At 53.5% G+C, this 15,488-nt stretch overlaps 1 protein-coding gene across 1 annotated transcript in view; it reads right to left on the reverse strand.

The window, feature by feature from the left end:
* Positions 1 to 15,488, reverse strand: part of IQSEC3 (IQ motif and Sec7 domain ArfGEF 3) — an 88,232-nt gene that overhangs the window by 32,860 nt on the left and 39,884 nt on the right. The window contains exon 3 of the mRNA XM_055566058.1: positions 6,044 to 6,314. Within this exon, the coding sequence (XP_055422033.1) occupies positions 6,044 to 6,314 (271 nt within the window). The remainder of the gene's footprint in view (positions 1 to 6,043; positions 6,315 to 15,488) is intronic.

The raw sequence follows: 15,488 nt of genomic DNA on the forward strand, positions 1-15,488 counted from the left end.
AATCACTAAATCCCATCCTCAACTCCCCTGCTCCCCAATTTTCCTGAAGCTTTGATACTTTATCCTTGAAACTCTGTCCTCAGCCTTCACGACCCAGTCTATCTTGGTTTTCCTGTCTCCCTAGAGCTCCCGGATCCTGTATTCTGACCACAGGGTCCCTAACCATGCTAGTGATGAGTCATATGGGTGCCCTCTTCCATTCTCCAGGCACATCTTCATGATTTTCCTATGCTGGACATCTTCCTGACTTCCATGTGGGAAGTCTTTAGAGCAGCCTTGGTAGCTGATAATTAACAGCTAATAAAGAGGGAACTGCCTTGGGCAGAGCCTTCATGGCAACTCTATATAGATATCTCTGGGGCTAATATCCTCTCACCTCTTGTTTGAGAATCTTGTCTTCTTCCATCGTAACTTCACTGCACTGTGATAGGTGAACAAGCAAGCCCAGGAAATACCCAGCCCAGATCCACCTCTTCCCTTCTGGCTGATCTTGGACACGTTTCTTAACATCTCTGAATCTGTTTTCTTGTCTGTTAAATGAAGATAATCCTGCCTACTCTGTGATTTCATTCTGTGGTGAGAATTTTTATTTCACATGGTACTTGACACACAGTAGGTCAAAGCTCAATAAGTGGTAGCAATTTGATGGTGAAGTGTTGATTCCATGACTTTCAAATCTCCATGCCTAGACTCAACTCATGGAGAAGGCAATGGCACCCCACTCCAGTACTCTTGCCTGGAAACTCCCATGGATGGAGGAGACTGGTAGGTTGCAGTCTTTGGGGTCTCGAAGAGTCGGACATGACTGAGTGACTTCACTTTCACTTTTCACTTTCATGCATTGGAGAAGGAAATGGCAACCCACTCCAGTGTTCTTGCCTGGAGAATCCCAGGGATGGCGGGGCCTGGTGGGCTGCCATCTATGGGGTCACAAAGAGTTGGACACGACTGAGGCGACTTAGTAGTAGTAGTAGACTCAACTCAAGACCTACATTTCCAACAGTCCATTGCTCCCTTTCCCTGAAAGGAACCAGCTCTCAGTGATATCCTTAGTCATGTCACAGCACCCCAGCTCCAAGGCTGTCCAGTCTGGGGACCTGGCATTTGTCCCTGGGTCCCCCTTTGCCTTATCCTGTGCATCTGTCAAGCGCAAAGTCCTATAGCACCACCCCTCCATACCTTCTGCCATCACTCTGAACTTTCCACCTGACTGTCACCACGTGGGGCGCTTCGGACTCCCCCCTTGGATACTCTGGCAGCCCCCGGTTGCTTCCCTGCTTCCTCCTCCAGCACCATCCACCTTGCGTTACATCCCCCTGAGCAGTGTACTCAGAGAGCAGGGTAAACACAGGTCTTCCAGTCGCTGGAGATCCTTGCCCTAAATAAATATAAACACCCTGTCCTAGCTGGTCTGGGGCTCAGCAGCCTGGCCCTGCCCACCCCGGCCCCTCCTACTACAGGAGGTCCACTGCTCACATGCCAGCCCCACCTCCTGCCCCTGCCCGCACCCCTACACACTGGGCTTTCCTGCCCCAGCACTTGCTCAGCCTCCCCACCGCCACAGCCCCCTACAACCCCCAACCCCCCACACCCCTCCCCACACTGTCACCCCCTCTCCACCCACACGGTCACCCCCTCTCCACCCTCAGCTCCCACCCTTGCCCTCTCCTCCAGGCAAAAACGTTCCCCCTTTCTTTCAGTGTCCTTCCCCCAGGACGCCTCCCAGTCCCCCAACCAGAAGGGGTCTCCCTGCCCTGAGTCCCCCTGGAGAATGTTGCCTCCTGCTTCTCTGACACTCAGTTTCCTCGCTAATATTGGTGGTACTCGTCTAACTCAGGCTCCCGCCCTGCCCTCCCTCCCCCAGACCCCTCCTAGAGCAGAAACTCCTGGAGGCCCGGATGTGTCCTCATTCTCTCCACTGGTGGCCTCAGCCCAGAGCCTGGCCCAGAGCCACTGCTCATGCTGGCCTCTGAATTCAGTCCCGGAATCATCACCTTTTGTTCCCACCATGTCATATAGCTGGCTTCCCCTCATCCCAGCCTCATGCCTCCTGCCCGCCCCGGCCCCCCGCTCCATGCCTGCTGCCTGCCCTGGCCCCCCGCCCCCACAGGCAGGACACCATTCTCTGTGGCACCACCATCCTGACCTGTGACTGGGGCTTCATCGGTGTTTTCACCCTGCACTGAACTCAACCAGGGGAGTGCGGTGCAGGCTGTCTTCTAGATCTGGGCTTGGAGCCAAAGTCTGCACCACTGCAGCCCCCGCCCCGTGTGTGTTCCCCTTCCCCATACCCACAGGCCTGGGGGACACTCCAGTGCCCCTCGTCAGCAGCAGCGCCCCAGCCAGGCCCTCTCACCTGGAGTTTTGGACTGGCTGATGGAGCAGGCCAGGCAGGTTGGTGAACTGGGAGAATAAGGATTGTCCAGAATCCCTTCCAGCCCCAAAACTACAGGATGTGAGTGACTCGTGAGGACCACAGGGGCAGAATGCTAAATCCCAGATCTCAAAAAAACCTGAGATGGAGTCAGGCCCTGAGCCAGGCTTCATGACCCTCTCCATCCCCTTCAGGTCACTGAGTTGGTAACTCCCCTCTTCATCTTCTGAGCATCTTCTCACTCCAGGTGCTGTGTCGGGCACCAGGGATATAATGATGGACATCTTTGCCCTGCCTTCAAGGAGAAGTCAAGTAAACAGGAATGGTGATCCAGGGCTGGAGGGCAATGTCAGGGAGCACCTGAGTGCCATGGGAACACTGAGAAGGGGCCTCCCCCATAGCCTTGGGAGAGCTTCGGTGGAGAAGGAAAGCACAGGGAAGTCCTGAAGGAAGAGAAGGAGTGAGTATGGACCAGTGCAGGAGTGGGGGGCAGGGCATAGAAATGCTAGCAATTGAGGCAAAGGGCTATAGGCAGCAACCAAGGCCCAGAGAAGGGAAGGAACTTGTCTAAGGTCACACAGTTCATCTGCAGAAGAGAGATCTGTGGAGTTCCATCTTTTGTAAACATATGCCATGTTTTCAGTCACTCTGCCCCAACTCCTCGATCGCTTTTTGCCAGTATTCTTGCCTGGAGAATCCCACAGACAGAGGAGCCTGGCGGGCTACAGTCCATGGGGTTGCAAAGAGCCAGACACAACTGAGCGACTAACACTCCCACCCCTAGCCTGTGCTTGGCCTGGAGGGTTCCCTGGGCCAGAGGAGGGGGGCTATTCCCCAGGACAGGAGGACCTGGCTGCACCCCTACCAGCCCTCATCTTTCCTGCCCACTTCTGCCCTCCTGACACGCAAGCCCATCTACTAGAACTACACCCACGTGAAAGAGGTCCACGGTGCCTGTTAGAACCCCGCACAACTCTCCATAGCCCCTAGTCAGTGAGAATTAAACTAATTCCCTGCCCAGGCCAAGGCACGAGTTTCTTTTGGTGTTACTAACAGGCCACTCCTTCAGTTGAATGGTAATCTCTTTGGGGAGCAGGGAGGGACCATGTTTTTTTCTTTTGGGTATCCCACTTCCTCATTGCTTTGCTCATCAGAGTTATTTAAAAAATATTCACTCGATGAGCTCTTACTCTGTCCAAGACCCTCTGCTGGATGCTGGGCGATGGGTGCACAGATGAACAGGAGATGATCTCTGTCCTCAGGGAATGGAGAGGACGCTCTCATCTGGCCAGCTGACCACCCCATCACACCGTGCCACTCCAGACGGGCTGCCTCCCAGCCCCTGCTTGGGGATTCCTTACCCCAGAAGCAGGACCTGCTACATTTTCAGCAGCTCTTATTGTTAGTTAAACTAAAAAAAAAAAAAAAAAAAAAAAAAGGCAATAAAAAAGAAAACCTTCCTCTCCTGTAAGTTTATGCACTAGTACCACTATTTTTATTTTATTTTTTGGTCCCGGCATGTGGGATCACAGTTCCCTGGGGATCAAACCCATGCCCCCTGCATTGGAAGCAGGGAGTCTTAAAGGCTGGACTGCCAGACAAGTACCACTATTTTTACCTGGAATGATAGAAACTAATCTGATCCACCCAATTCACATTCAGCTCTTCCATGTTTAAAACTCGTCTTCATGTCTACAACTTCCCCATATGACCCTGTGAATGGGTGTGTGCTAAGTCACTTCAGTTGTGTCCCACTCTTTGCAACTGTAGCCCCATGGACTGTAGCCCCCAGGTCCTCTGTCCTCTGGATTCTCCAGGCAAGAATACTGGAGTGAGTTGCCATGTCTTTCTCCATCATATGACCCTGGCCAATTTGTTTTCTTTTTTGGAAGAACCTCAGAACCTCAGGGTTCTCTTTGTTGCCTCTTAGAAGAAGCCCTGGAACCAGACAGCCTGACCAGTACCCAGTGGGGCCCCAGGCAGCTGCCTCCTTTCTGTTGTTCAGTTGCTCAGTCGTGTCTGACTCTCAGCAACCACATGGACTGCAGCACGCCAGGCTCCTCTCACTGGGAGTTTTATCTACACGTCTGTTAAGGCCTCTGGGCCCACTTTTCTGGCAGCGGCTTCACTGGCTGTTGATTTATCTTGAGCTTGTAGTCAGCTCAAGCCCTAAGGCCTCTCGCCCAGGACCAAGCCTGCTCATTTTATAATAGTGCTGTGGAATTTTCAAAGCTAAGAACAGAACTTGAGATTTTTCCCTCTTTCACTTTACATTTTCCATTTAACCACATTTCTGTCCTGATTAGATTTTTTTTAAATCTGGGATTCTGTTATCAAGGTATTAGGTGTCCCCTTTCGGCTTTGCATCAGTCCCTTTTCAGAATGGTTGAACAGGGCAGTCCCTACTCAATCACCTTGGAATTGGTGCTCATAAAAAAAACCATTGTTTTTTATAATTGCATTTGAGAACAACCCACCTAACTATATTGTCAACTAACCCACTTCCTATCCCGTCCACATAGATATCACAGGAGATTTTGTCAAATACCTTACTAAAAGCCCTGTGGTACATCGTGGGCAGCTGGCCCCTGACCCAGGGTAACAGCTTGGCATCCATGCTCAAAGGAAGGGATGTGTCTGGTGGGGCTCAACTGGGCTCAACCCAGTCTTAGTGACTTCTCTACTAGCTTCACTTCCAAAACCGTCCATCAGGTTAAGGAATGGTTCTTTAGAACCTACACATTTTAGAGCTAGAAGGGACGTCAGTGATGATTCAAGGTGTAATTCCCAGTTTTGCTGATGAAGAAACCAACACCCAGAGTGCTTAACTGGTGTTTCCCAAAGTCACAGAGGAACTGGAGCAAGAACACGCAGTGAATCCCACACGTGTGGCTCCAAGCTCAACGCTCTTCCTCAAAAATGCTAAGTCATACAGTCTGTGTCTAAGCATGTTCACACACACACACACACACACACACACCTCCTTTCAGGTCTCTTAATTTTCCACCAAAACAACTGTGCCATTGTCATTTGGGGGATGTCAACGGGGACACTATTTTTCTTGCTGCTTCACAGAATGGAAGATGGAGACCCAGAACCCCTCAGTGAAGTTTGTTTTCCAACAGGGGGCTTTCGTTGTTCAGTCACTAAGTCCTATCTGACTCTGCGATCCCACGAACTGCAGCACGCCAGGCCTCCCTGGTCCTTCACGTGGACTCTCCCAATCTGGGCTAATCCCAGGAATCTTTAGTCTACCTGGAGGACACCATTGTCTTCAAACCTCATTTGAGCCTGTGTGTGCCTGAGCAGGGGCTCGCCCCTTGAGTGGGCAGGTAGGCTGGGCATCTCTTTGGAGCAGGGTTGGGGGTGGGGGCTTCACCTGCCTGGAAGTGTGTGGGCCACTGGGCTTCCTGCAGTGGTAAGAGGGGCAGAGCCCTGGACACACTGCCTGTGGGCTTGGCACTGCACGGGTGACCCGCTGGCAAGGCTGGTTGCAGGAAGAGCTGGCTGTAGGGAGGGGCAGTTACCCCTTTCAGCTGGGAGAACTAGCGGCCAAGAGGTGGGCCTGCCGCACAGGCAGCCCAGACAGGGACATCCCTGGGACCCTGGACAGCGCCCGAGTCAGGGCCCTTCACCACCCTTCCCGCCCGCCTCGGAGGCCCTGGGTACCTGTTTATTCTTTAGGTCAAGGGAGATTTCGTAATCGGAGGCGGCAGGGGCGCGGGAGCAGAGCGCCGTCGCCAGGGCAGGCTGCTGCCGGCCAGGGGAGGCCGCGCGGTGGGGGCCGGCCCGCGGGGAGGCGCCCCCCGCCCCCGGCCGCTCCTCCTCCTCCTGCAGCTGCTGGGCTTGAGCCTTCGGGGCATGGGCACTGGGTCTGCCGGCCGCCGCCGCCGCCACGGAGTCCTCCGTGCCCCCACCGGCCTGGGCGCAGGCGCCGTCACTGCGAACGAAAGGCAACGGAGCTCGGTTGGGGGGGGGGGGGCGCGGGGTGCGTGTGGGTACGGGGAGGGGGCTGGGGCCCTCGGGCAGCTATGGGCCTGTGGAGGGGCTGGTGGGGGCCTCCTGCTGTCTTCATTAGGGTGGGGCTATCTTGGTGTGCAAGAACTCCAGGCCAGGAGGAGAGCCTAAGCTTGGGGAGGGTCCCCTGAGGGGCAGAGAGAGGGGCTCAGGAACTTGCTTAGATGTAATATGTGTGCCATGTTGTGCTTAGTCGCTCAGTCATGTCCGACTCTTTGTGACCCACGGACTGTACTCGCCAGGCTCCTCTGTCCTTGGGGATTCTCCAGGCAAGAAGACTGGACTAGGTTGCCATGCCCTCCTCCAGGGGATCTTACCAACCCAGGGATCGAACCCAGGTCTCCCGCATTGCAGGCAGATTCTTTACTGTCTGAGCCACTAGAGAAGCCCTAGGGGTGGACTACCCGGGTTCCGATCTGGGTCCTGTCTCTCATTAGCTGTTACTTAACAGCTAAGCGGGTTACTTAACCTCACTTTTCTCTGTTTCCCCATCTATAAAATGTTGTTCAGTCACTCAGTCGTGTTCCACTCTTTGTGACCCCATGGACTGCAGACCGCCCAGCTTCCCTGTCCTCCACTATCTCCCAGAGCTTACTCAAACACAAGTCCATTGAGTCGGTGATGCCATCCAACCATCTCATCCTCTGTCATCCCCTTCTCTTGCCTTCCATCTTTCCCAGCATCGAGGTCTTTTCCAATGAGTCTGCTCTTCGCATCAGGTATAAAATGGGAATAATAATGGAACCTACCTCACTGGGATGTTTGGAAGGCTTAAGTAAGTTACAGAGTTCTTAAGGCAGGGTCTGGCTCCTGCTGCCTGCTCAGTGTGTGTTAACTACCATAGTTATCAGTGGTCTGCTTACTGGCCAGTGGCTTAAGTAGCTGAGAGGAAGCAGACCCCCCACTGAACCAGGTCCGTCTTTTAGACGGCCGATGTGAGGCTGGGGGAGGAGTGACGCTTCTAGATGAAGTCGCTGCCCCTCCCCAGCCCCTCTCTCTCTGGGGGAACCACGGACAGGAGCCACAGCTGCTGCCCACATGCCCGCCTCTGAGACGACACTCAGGCTGCTCCCCTCCCCGGCCAGCCTCTGAGTTCTGCCCCTCCCCCAGGCCCCGCGCTGAGCCCTCTCCAGCATGAAGCCTTCCTGGTGGTTCCAGCTTCCAGGCTCCATCTGCGAGGACCCCAGAGGCTCACCACCTGCATCACAGAGGAGCACCTCGGCTCACGGTGAGGGCTCCAGTGCAGCCCCCTCCCTTGTGGCTTTGGTCAAGTTGCTTTTTCTCTGAGCCCTGGTTTCCCCATCAGTACATGGGAGGCGCTGGTACCTGCCCTACAGGGGTCCCTGGGAGGTGGAAAGGAGTCAGCACGTTGAGGGCTTCGTGCAGCACCTGGTACAGACTGAGTGCTCCAGAAATGTTAACTTCTCTTTCCCCGTCTCTCCACCCCACCCTCGATTTCCCACAAGCCTGAGGCTTGTATTCTATTTGATCCCCTTCTCCCCAGTTGGTGCTGAGCAAACAATGAGGGCTCTGCAAAAACTTGAAGGATGAATTGAAGAGAACCCAAGACCCCTGACACAGCCTCTGTGGTGGACAGGTACCCTAGGTTATCTAGCCCATCTTTCTCATCTCCCTTTTTCACAGATGAGGAGTGGGGTCCCAGGGAGGTGGGCTGGCTCTGGTTGGAGGGCCAGGCAACCTTGGGATTTATTTCTTCCAAGGCTTTGTCCCACATAAGATGTCCCAAATCATGCCAGAGGGACTGCTTCTGCCTAACTTTAAAGCCTCCTAGTGCTAAAATAACCAAGGGTAAAGAGTCTGTCTTCATTCAAGTCCTCCCAGCACTCCCCTGCACTGCACCCCCTCCCTCAAACACAAATAAAGAAGAGTTCACTGGCTGCCCTAGCAACAAGGAGCCTGACTCCTTGCCTCTGCATAATTCTTTGCTTCGTCATTTTTCCTGTGGCCACCAATCAAGCTATATAGTTGGATGAGCTCTAAGTATTGGGTTTTTTCACTGGTATCACCAGAAAGTTCTTTGTAAGGTCTAACTTCAACTTTTCTTGAGATAGAACACACCCATTCTTCCCGAATGGTCACGTGTGCTGTGCTGTGCTTTGTCGCTCAGTCGTGTCCGACTCTTTGTGACCCCAAGAACTGTAGCCCGCCAGGCTCCTCTGTCCATGGGATTCTCCAGGCAAGAATACTGGAGTGGGTTGCCATGCCCTCCTCCAGGGGATCTTACTGACTCAGGAATCAAACCAGGGTCTCCTGCTTTGCAGGCGGATTCTTTACCAACTGAGCTACTAGGGAAGCCCCCGGGTCACATGGAAAAGCCCCAGGGTCACTTTCCTCCCTAGCACAACCTGCCTCCAGGGGGTAGAATGCACTCTCACCCTGGACTCTGGACTGTCCTTGGTGGTGATGCCCAAGGCTTCTTCACCCCAGGTTTTCAAGACGCATGACATTAGGCTCTTATGCATCCAGGGGCTGAGGCCACCCATGGAGGTTTTTCCACACAGGAGATCATAAGATTTGAGTATGGGATGTGAAAGTCTTTGAGAACTTGGGGGACAAAACAGCTGCTCAGAGGATCATTCCACACCCAGAGGACTAGAATGATCTGTGTGTTGAAGCTCTGCATCTCATCAGGGGAGGGTCACTCATGTGGGGTGCTGGCTTGTGCTTAGAGGGCCTCTAGGTGCCCACTGCACATGCCTGGTCCTGGCACATCTAGGATTCCTCGAGGTTCCAGCAACCACCCAGCTGTCCATCATCTCAGCTACCAGAGTTGGCTTCCTAAAGTGCAGATGCTCAAAACCCAGCAGTGACTTTCTGGTACTGCCAGATATAGTTCAAGGGCGTTCGTGAGTTCACCCGAATCTCCTTGTCCACACTCATCTCTGGGAGTAACCTGGCCACTCTCTCTACTGAGTGTTAGTCGCTCAGTGTTAGTTTGACTCTGCAACCCTGTGAATTATAGCCTGCCAGGCTCCTCTGTCTATGAAATTCTCCAGGCAAGAATACTAGAGTGGGTAGCCATTCCCTTCTCCAGGGGATCTTCCCAAACCAGGGATAACCCAGGTCTCCTGCATTGCAGGCAGATTCTTTACCATCTGAGCCACCTGGAAACTTTCCTCAGATCTGCTGAGCCTGCTCAGACCACCATGCCTGTACCGTCATTTCCTTCTGCCAGGGTAACGGCACCCCACTCCAGTACTCTTGCCTGGAAAATCCCATGGACGGAGGAGCCTGGTAGGCTGCAGTCCATGGGGTTGCTAAGTCGGACACGACTGAGCGACTTCACTTTCACTTTTCACTCTCATGCATTGGAGAAGGAAATGGCAACCCACTCTAGTGTTCTTGTCTGGAGAATCCCAGGGACGGGGGAGCCTGGTGGGCTGCCGTCTGTGGGGTCGCACAGAGTCGGACACGACTGAAGCGACTTAGTAGCAGCAAAATGCCTTATCCTTTCTCTGCCTTGACAACTCTTTCAGAACTCACTCATTGTTCCAGGAAGAGTCCGCCCTCCAGTGTGCTCCAGTGGTTCTTGGCACTTGCCTCTATTTCATAACTGACCACTCTACCTAAATTATTCACTGATGTGTCTCTCTCCTCCACCAGACAGTGCCATGCACAGCTTTTTATCATAGGTGCTTATTACCTAGGCTGGCTTATAAGACATGTTTAGGAAATGTTAAATGGATAGAGGGATGGAGGGGTGGATGAGTGGATGGAGGGATAAATGGATGGGTGAATGGATAGCATTTAATCTCTCACCCTTTCCCAAGAGCAGAGATACTGTGGTGAGCTTGGTGATACAGCCTCAGATCCTTCTTCAAGGACTGATTTCCTGTCCAGCCCTGGGGCTGCTACTGAAGCTTGCCTTCAGCTGTCAGCTCCCCCAGCTCCTTCTGGGACTGTCTGAGCTGCAGTGAGCTCCTGGGCCCAAAGTCGTATTTTCCCCAGGGCAGTCTACATCCAGTGGCCGACAGTGGTTATAAAGGTTCAGCCATGTGATCCAGTCTGGATCTGAGAGGTCATGCTCCCTGCAGAGCTGGCGATGGGATTAGCCCAGGCTCCTAGTGGATGTCTGTCACAGATTAACCTCTCCCTGCCCCGCGCTATGCTCCTGCCCTCCCCCAAGGCGTGTTGACCCTAAGCATCCTCTAGTCAACATCCAGCACACTAGACTCAGAGTCTTTTCCCAGAGACACCAATGAGCGATGAGCACCCAACCAGCAATGGGCACCCAGCTTCTCTTTTTCCTTCCTTTTCCTTGTCAGCCACGATTACCCTGCTCTCCCTGCTCCCAGACCTGTAAAACTTTTCTGGGCTCCAGACACCTTCGATAAAGACTCTGGGCTCTCTTCCCAGAAAACGGGTGTGCTTTCATACGTGCCGAGTCCTACCTCCACACTCAGAGGCTTTACAGGCTCCGTGGATCGAGCTGAAAGCACTATTCTGGGGGGATGGTCATGGGTTTCATCCATGTGCTGAGGACTGTGCCAAGCACTGAGGGCTGGCTCCAAGAAATGTAGGCAGCTCAGCTCTGGTCATACAGAAAGAAAATGTCAGGGTTCACACGCCACCGGGCTTTCAGACACCGGCCACTGTTCCCTCAACACTGATGGGTCCTCGCTCACGGGTCAGAAGGCTTGAGTGGAGGGAGCCCCTGTTCCTCTGACTCACTGATTTCAAGGAAACTATATTTATTCTGCACCTCAGTTTTCTCATTTGCAAAATGGGGGTATGAATATCTCCTTTCCAGGAGAGTTATGAAGATGAGGTTGACCTCCTAGGTTAGTGTGCTGGGAAAATGCATCCCTGAGAAGGATGAGGAGGTAGAGCGGGCGGCCGTGCAGCCCCTGCCAGGAGCTAGTCCCGGTGGTGGTGTCCCCTTGGGCTCCCAGGCAGACCCTGCCCGCCACCAGGAGCTCAGGGCCCGGGAGCTGCCAAAGCGCTGTATGAAGGCTTCCCTGGTGGCACGGTGGATAAAAATCCGCCTGCCAATTCAGGGGACATGGGTTTGATCCCTGGTCCAGGAAGATCCCACGTGCCCTGGAGCAGTTAAGCCCATGCATCACAGCTACTGAAGCCCCTGAGCCCTAGAGCCTGCGCTCCACAAGAGAAGCCACCTCAATGAGAAGCCCAAGCTCCGCAACTAGAGAGTAGCCCGCACAAAGCAACAAAGGCCCAGAGCAGCCAAAAATTAATTAATTAATTAATAAAAGAGCCCTGTGAGGGGGCTGGGGAAGACTTCAGGGGAGGGAGCACCAGGCCCATGCTCGTCCTGTCCGCTAGAGATTGGCTTGGGACGTGGTCCTGGCACAAAGGCAGAGAAAGGGATGAGGGGAAGCCTGAGGCGTGTTGTGGGGTTTGGAGACAGGGTGGGGAGGGAGGGACGGAGGGCCACTTTCCCCTCTGAGCAGTGGCCAGAGCAGCAGTTCCTGAGACCCAAGCAGAAGTGTTTTGAAGGCTGGAGGACTCCTTGGGCGGCAAGGTTCCCCCAGAGGGCCTGAGCCTGGCCAATTGCACTAGATTATCCTGGCTCCGCCAGCCTTTCTGAAAGCCCTTCTGGGACAAAGAAACTAGGCATTTTCCAGACAAAAGCTAACAAAACGCCTCACATCTCAAGATTTTTCAGCCTTTACTAAAACACTCCTTTCTCTCTCTTGCCTGAATCGATAAAGTGATCTTCGATGGTCAGAATAAAGGCTGAGCAAGGGGGGTCAAATGTCCTTGGTGGGGGAGGGTCCCAGACGGTGCTGGAGAGGGGCTGCAGTGAAGAGAGGGCCAGCGTCTGTAACAGATTCACCCTGTGCTGATTCCAAGCACAGGCTGGAAAATGCCGCCTGTGGTGGTGGAGAGCCCTGGGCCCCAGGCAGGGTCTGACCGCCTCCTCCGGCTGCGCTAGCTGTAACCGTAGGCACATGGCTTCCCTGCACCTTGGATTGCTCATCATAAGATGGACAGTTTGAGCAAAAGGCTCTGACAACAGGAAGGACGGAGAGGCCAGCTTCCTCCCTCTCCCTTTCCCTCCACGGGCCGGGCCCACACCCTGCACCTTCCTGTTCCTGTCCACGCCCCTCTGGCCTCCATACCCAGGGACATGGTGAAGGCCTCCCTGCCTTCCTCTCTGCCCTGACCACCATCATCCATGCTGGAAGCTGGGGCTCGCAGGAGGAGGCTCTGGAGGAGGGCGGCTGGGTCTTCCCTGCTGTCCACTTGCAGAGGCCGCCCTTCCTCCCACGGACCCCAAGAGAGTAAGTTACTCCCTCTCCTGTCCGCTCAGTGGAGACTCCAGGATTTGGCTGCACGACTGTTCCAGAAGGGTCTGGAAGGGCTGGTTTGTCTGGAGGGGTTTCCTGTTGAAGGCATCACAGCCCTCTGGGCCTGTATCCTCCGCAGAACCAAGCCCAGGGTGCCACTCAGGGTGGGCCCCCGAGTCCAGCGTGGAAACCATCTCTGCATCATAGCCCCTCATGGTGAGACGCCAGCACCTGGTGCCCACTGGGGAGGGGGTCTACATCTAGAAGTTTCCTCAGGACACCTCCCACACAGACTCACAGGCTGGACCACACCAGTGATGCGATCTGATTGCCACTGGAAGCCTAATATTTTTGAGCATTTTATTTCCTCCCCAATAGGTGTGGATCCAGTAGCAAAATCAAGCTCTCAGGACACCCTCCAAGCTCGCTGCCTGACACACTGCACACAGTCACAAGTCCAGGCTTCTCTGAGCCCGAGGACACACCTCGGGCTTTCTCACCTCCTGTGTCTGCCCCCGCCCCCCCACAGAAGCTAGTTCCCTGCCCATGTTCCCACCTCACCCACCCCGAGGATGATGCCCCAGAAACATGGCCTGCAGTCTGTCCTGACATACCCCACCATCACCTGACAGCTGAACTGAATAGTCGTTGTTAAGTCGCTCAGTTGTGTCTGACTCTTTGCGACCCCATGGACTGTATCCTGCCAGGCTCCTCTGTCCATGGGATTCTCCAGGCAAGAACACTGGAGTGGGTAGCTGTTTCCTTCTCCAGGGGATCTTCCTGACCCAGGGATGGAACCCGGGTCTCCTGCATTACAGGCAGGTTCTTTACCATGTGAGCTATAGGGAAGCCCATGGGTTTCCCAGGTCATCTCCAAAGGTGTTTGGGTGAAAAAGGAAGTAAGACACAAAAGCTTTGGGAGGAAGCCCCAGAGCTCCCACTGTGGGGAGCCAGCCCCACAGTCCAAGCAGGGCAGGGGTCAGCCCCAGGCCACAAACCTGTCCTTGTGGGGGCTAAACTGTCTCCTCCTCTTAGGACGGAAGGAGGCCAGACTGTCAGCTGGCGCGATTTCCCCGATAAAATGCCTGTATGCTTAATCTCATCCTCGCTGCACTGTGACAGCCGGGTGCTCGGTTAAATCATTTCCTCTCCTGCCCTGACATCTAGAAAATCCGCTCTCAGGGCCCACTGGTCCTGCTTGATTGGCATTCATCAGGGCTTTTAGCTCCTTTGATCTCTTCCCCCAGCTGGTCTCTCAGTTCTGAGTCCCTCACCCCTGCTCGCTCTCTCCAGCCAACTCTCCATGTGTCATGGGCCAGGCTGGAGTAGAAACATCTGAACATGGCCCCCTCCTCCCTGCCAGTTGCCTGCCGCCCAGAGGAGGAACTGGGCCCTCTCCCTGAAGGGCACAGCTCAACAAACCAGAGCAAAACCCAGAGTTGTGTGTCTCCTTCCTCTTGCTGTACTAGGGTCTCTGCTGCAGGGACCTCATCTGCTGAGCTGGCCCATTCTAAGTATTTCCTGGTCATGCCTGAGCCTTCTCCTGGAACTCCTAGATCTCAGCTGATTTATCCCTTTCTGCTCTTAAAAAATCCAGTTTTAAAACAGCTAGCACCAGGAATTCCCTGGTGGTCCAGTGAATATGAGTCTGAGCTCCCAGTGCTGGGGACACAGGTTTGTTCCCTGCTTGGGGAACTAAGATACCACATGCTTTGTGGTGTGGCCAAATAAAATTTAAAAATTTTTTTAATTTAAAAATCAAAAATAAAGGAAGACAGCTTTGGGCCATGGCATGTGCGTGCGTGCGTGTGTGTGTGTGTGTTAGTTGCTCAGTCGTGTCTGACTCTTTGTGACACCATGGACTATAGCTCACTAGAGTCCTCTGTCCATGGAATTCTCCAGGCAAGAATACTGGAGTGGGCAGCCATTCCCTTCTCCAGGGTATCTTCCCGATCCAGGGATCAAACCAGAGTCTCCTGCATTGCAGGTGGATTCTTTATCATCTGAGCCACTAAGGAAGCCCTCTATGGCACATACCTCATGCTAAAAAAAAAAAAAAAGCTAACATTTATTGAGTGCCTACTATATACCAGATACCTTTGCACACATGACATCATTGAATCCTCCCAACCACCCTAAGGGGCTTCCCTTGTGTCTCAGCTGGTAAAGAATCTGCCTGCTATGCGGGAGACCTGGGTTTGATCCCTGGGTTGGGAAGATCCCCTGGAGAAAGGAAAGGCTACCCAGTCCAGTATTCTGGCCTGGAGAATTCCATGGACTGTATAGTCCATGGTGTCGAAAGAGTCAGACACGACTGAGCGACTTTCAAAACCATCCTAAGAGCTGAGTGCTACTGTTTTCCCCACTGGACAGATGAGAAAATCGAGGATCCCAAAGCTTCAGTAGTTGCACCAAGGTCACAGGGTTTGTACGTGACCAAGCCAGGACCTGAACCTAGATTTAAGTCTCTCTGTGTGTGCTCTCTATGCCAAAGCCTTTGACTGTGTGGATCACAATAAACTGTGGAAAATTCTGAAAGAGATGGGAATCCCAGACCACCTGACCTGCCTCTTGAGAAACCTGTATGCAGGTCAGGAAGCAACAGTTAGAACTGGACATGGAACAACAGACTGGTTCCAAATAGGAAAAAGAGTACATCAAGGCTGTATATTGTCACCCTGCTTATTTAACTTCTATGCAGAGTACATCATGAGAAACGCTGGGCTGGAAGAAGCACAAACGGAATCAAGATTGCCAGGAGAAATATCAATAACCTCAGATATGCAGATGACACCATCCTTATGGCAAAAAGTGAAGAGGAACTA

The sequence above is a fragment of the Bubalus kerabau genome, chromosome 1, assembly GCF_029407905.1.
Source record: "Bubalus kerabau isolate K-KA32 ecotype Philippines breed swamp buffalo chromosome 1, PCC_UOA_SB_1v2, whole genome shotgun sequence".
Classification (NCBI taxonomy): Eukaryota; Metazoa; Chordata; class Mammalia; order Artiodactyla; family Bovidae; genus Bubalus; species Bubalus kerabau.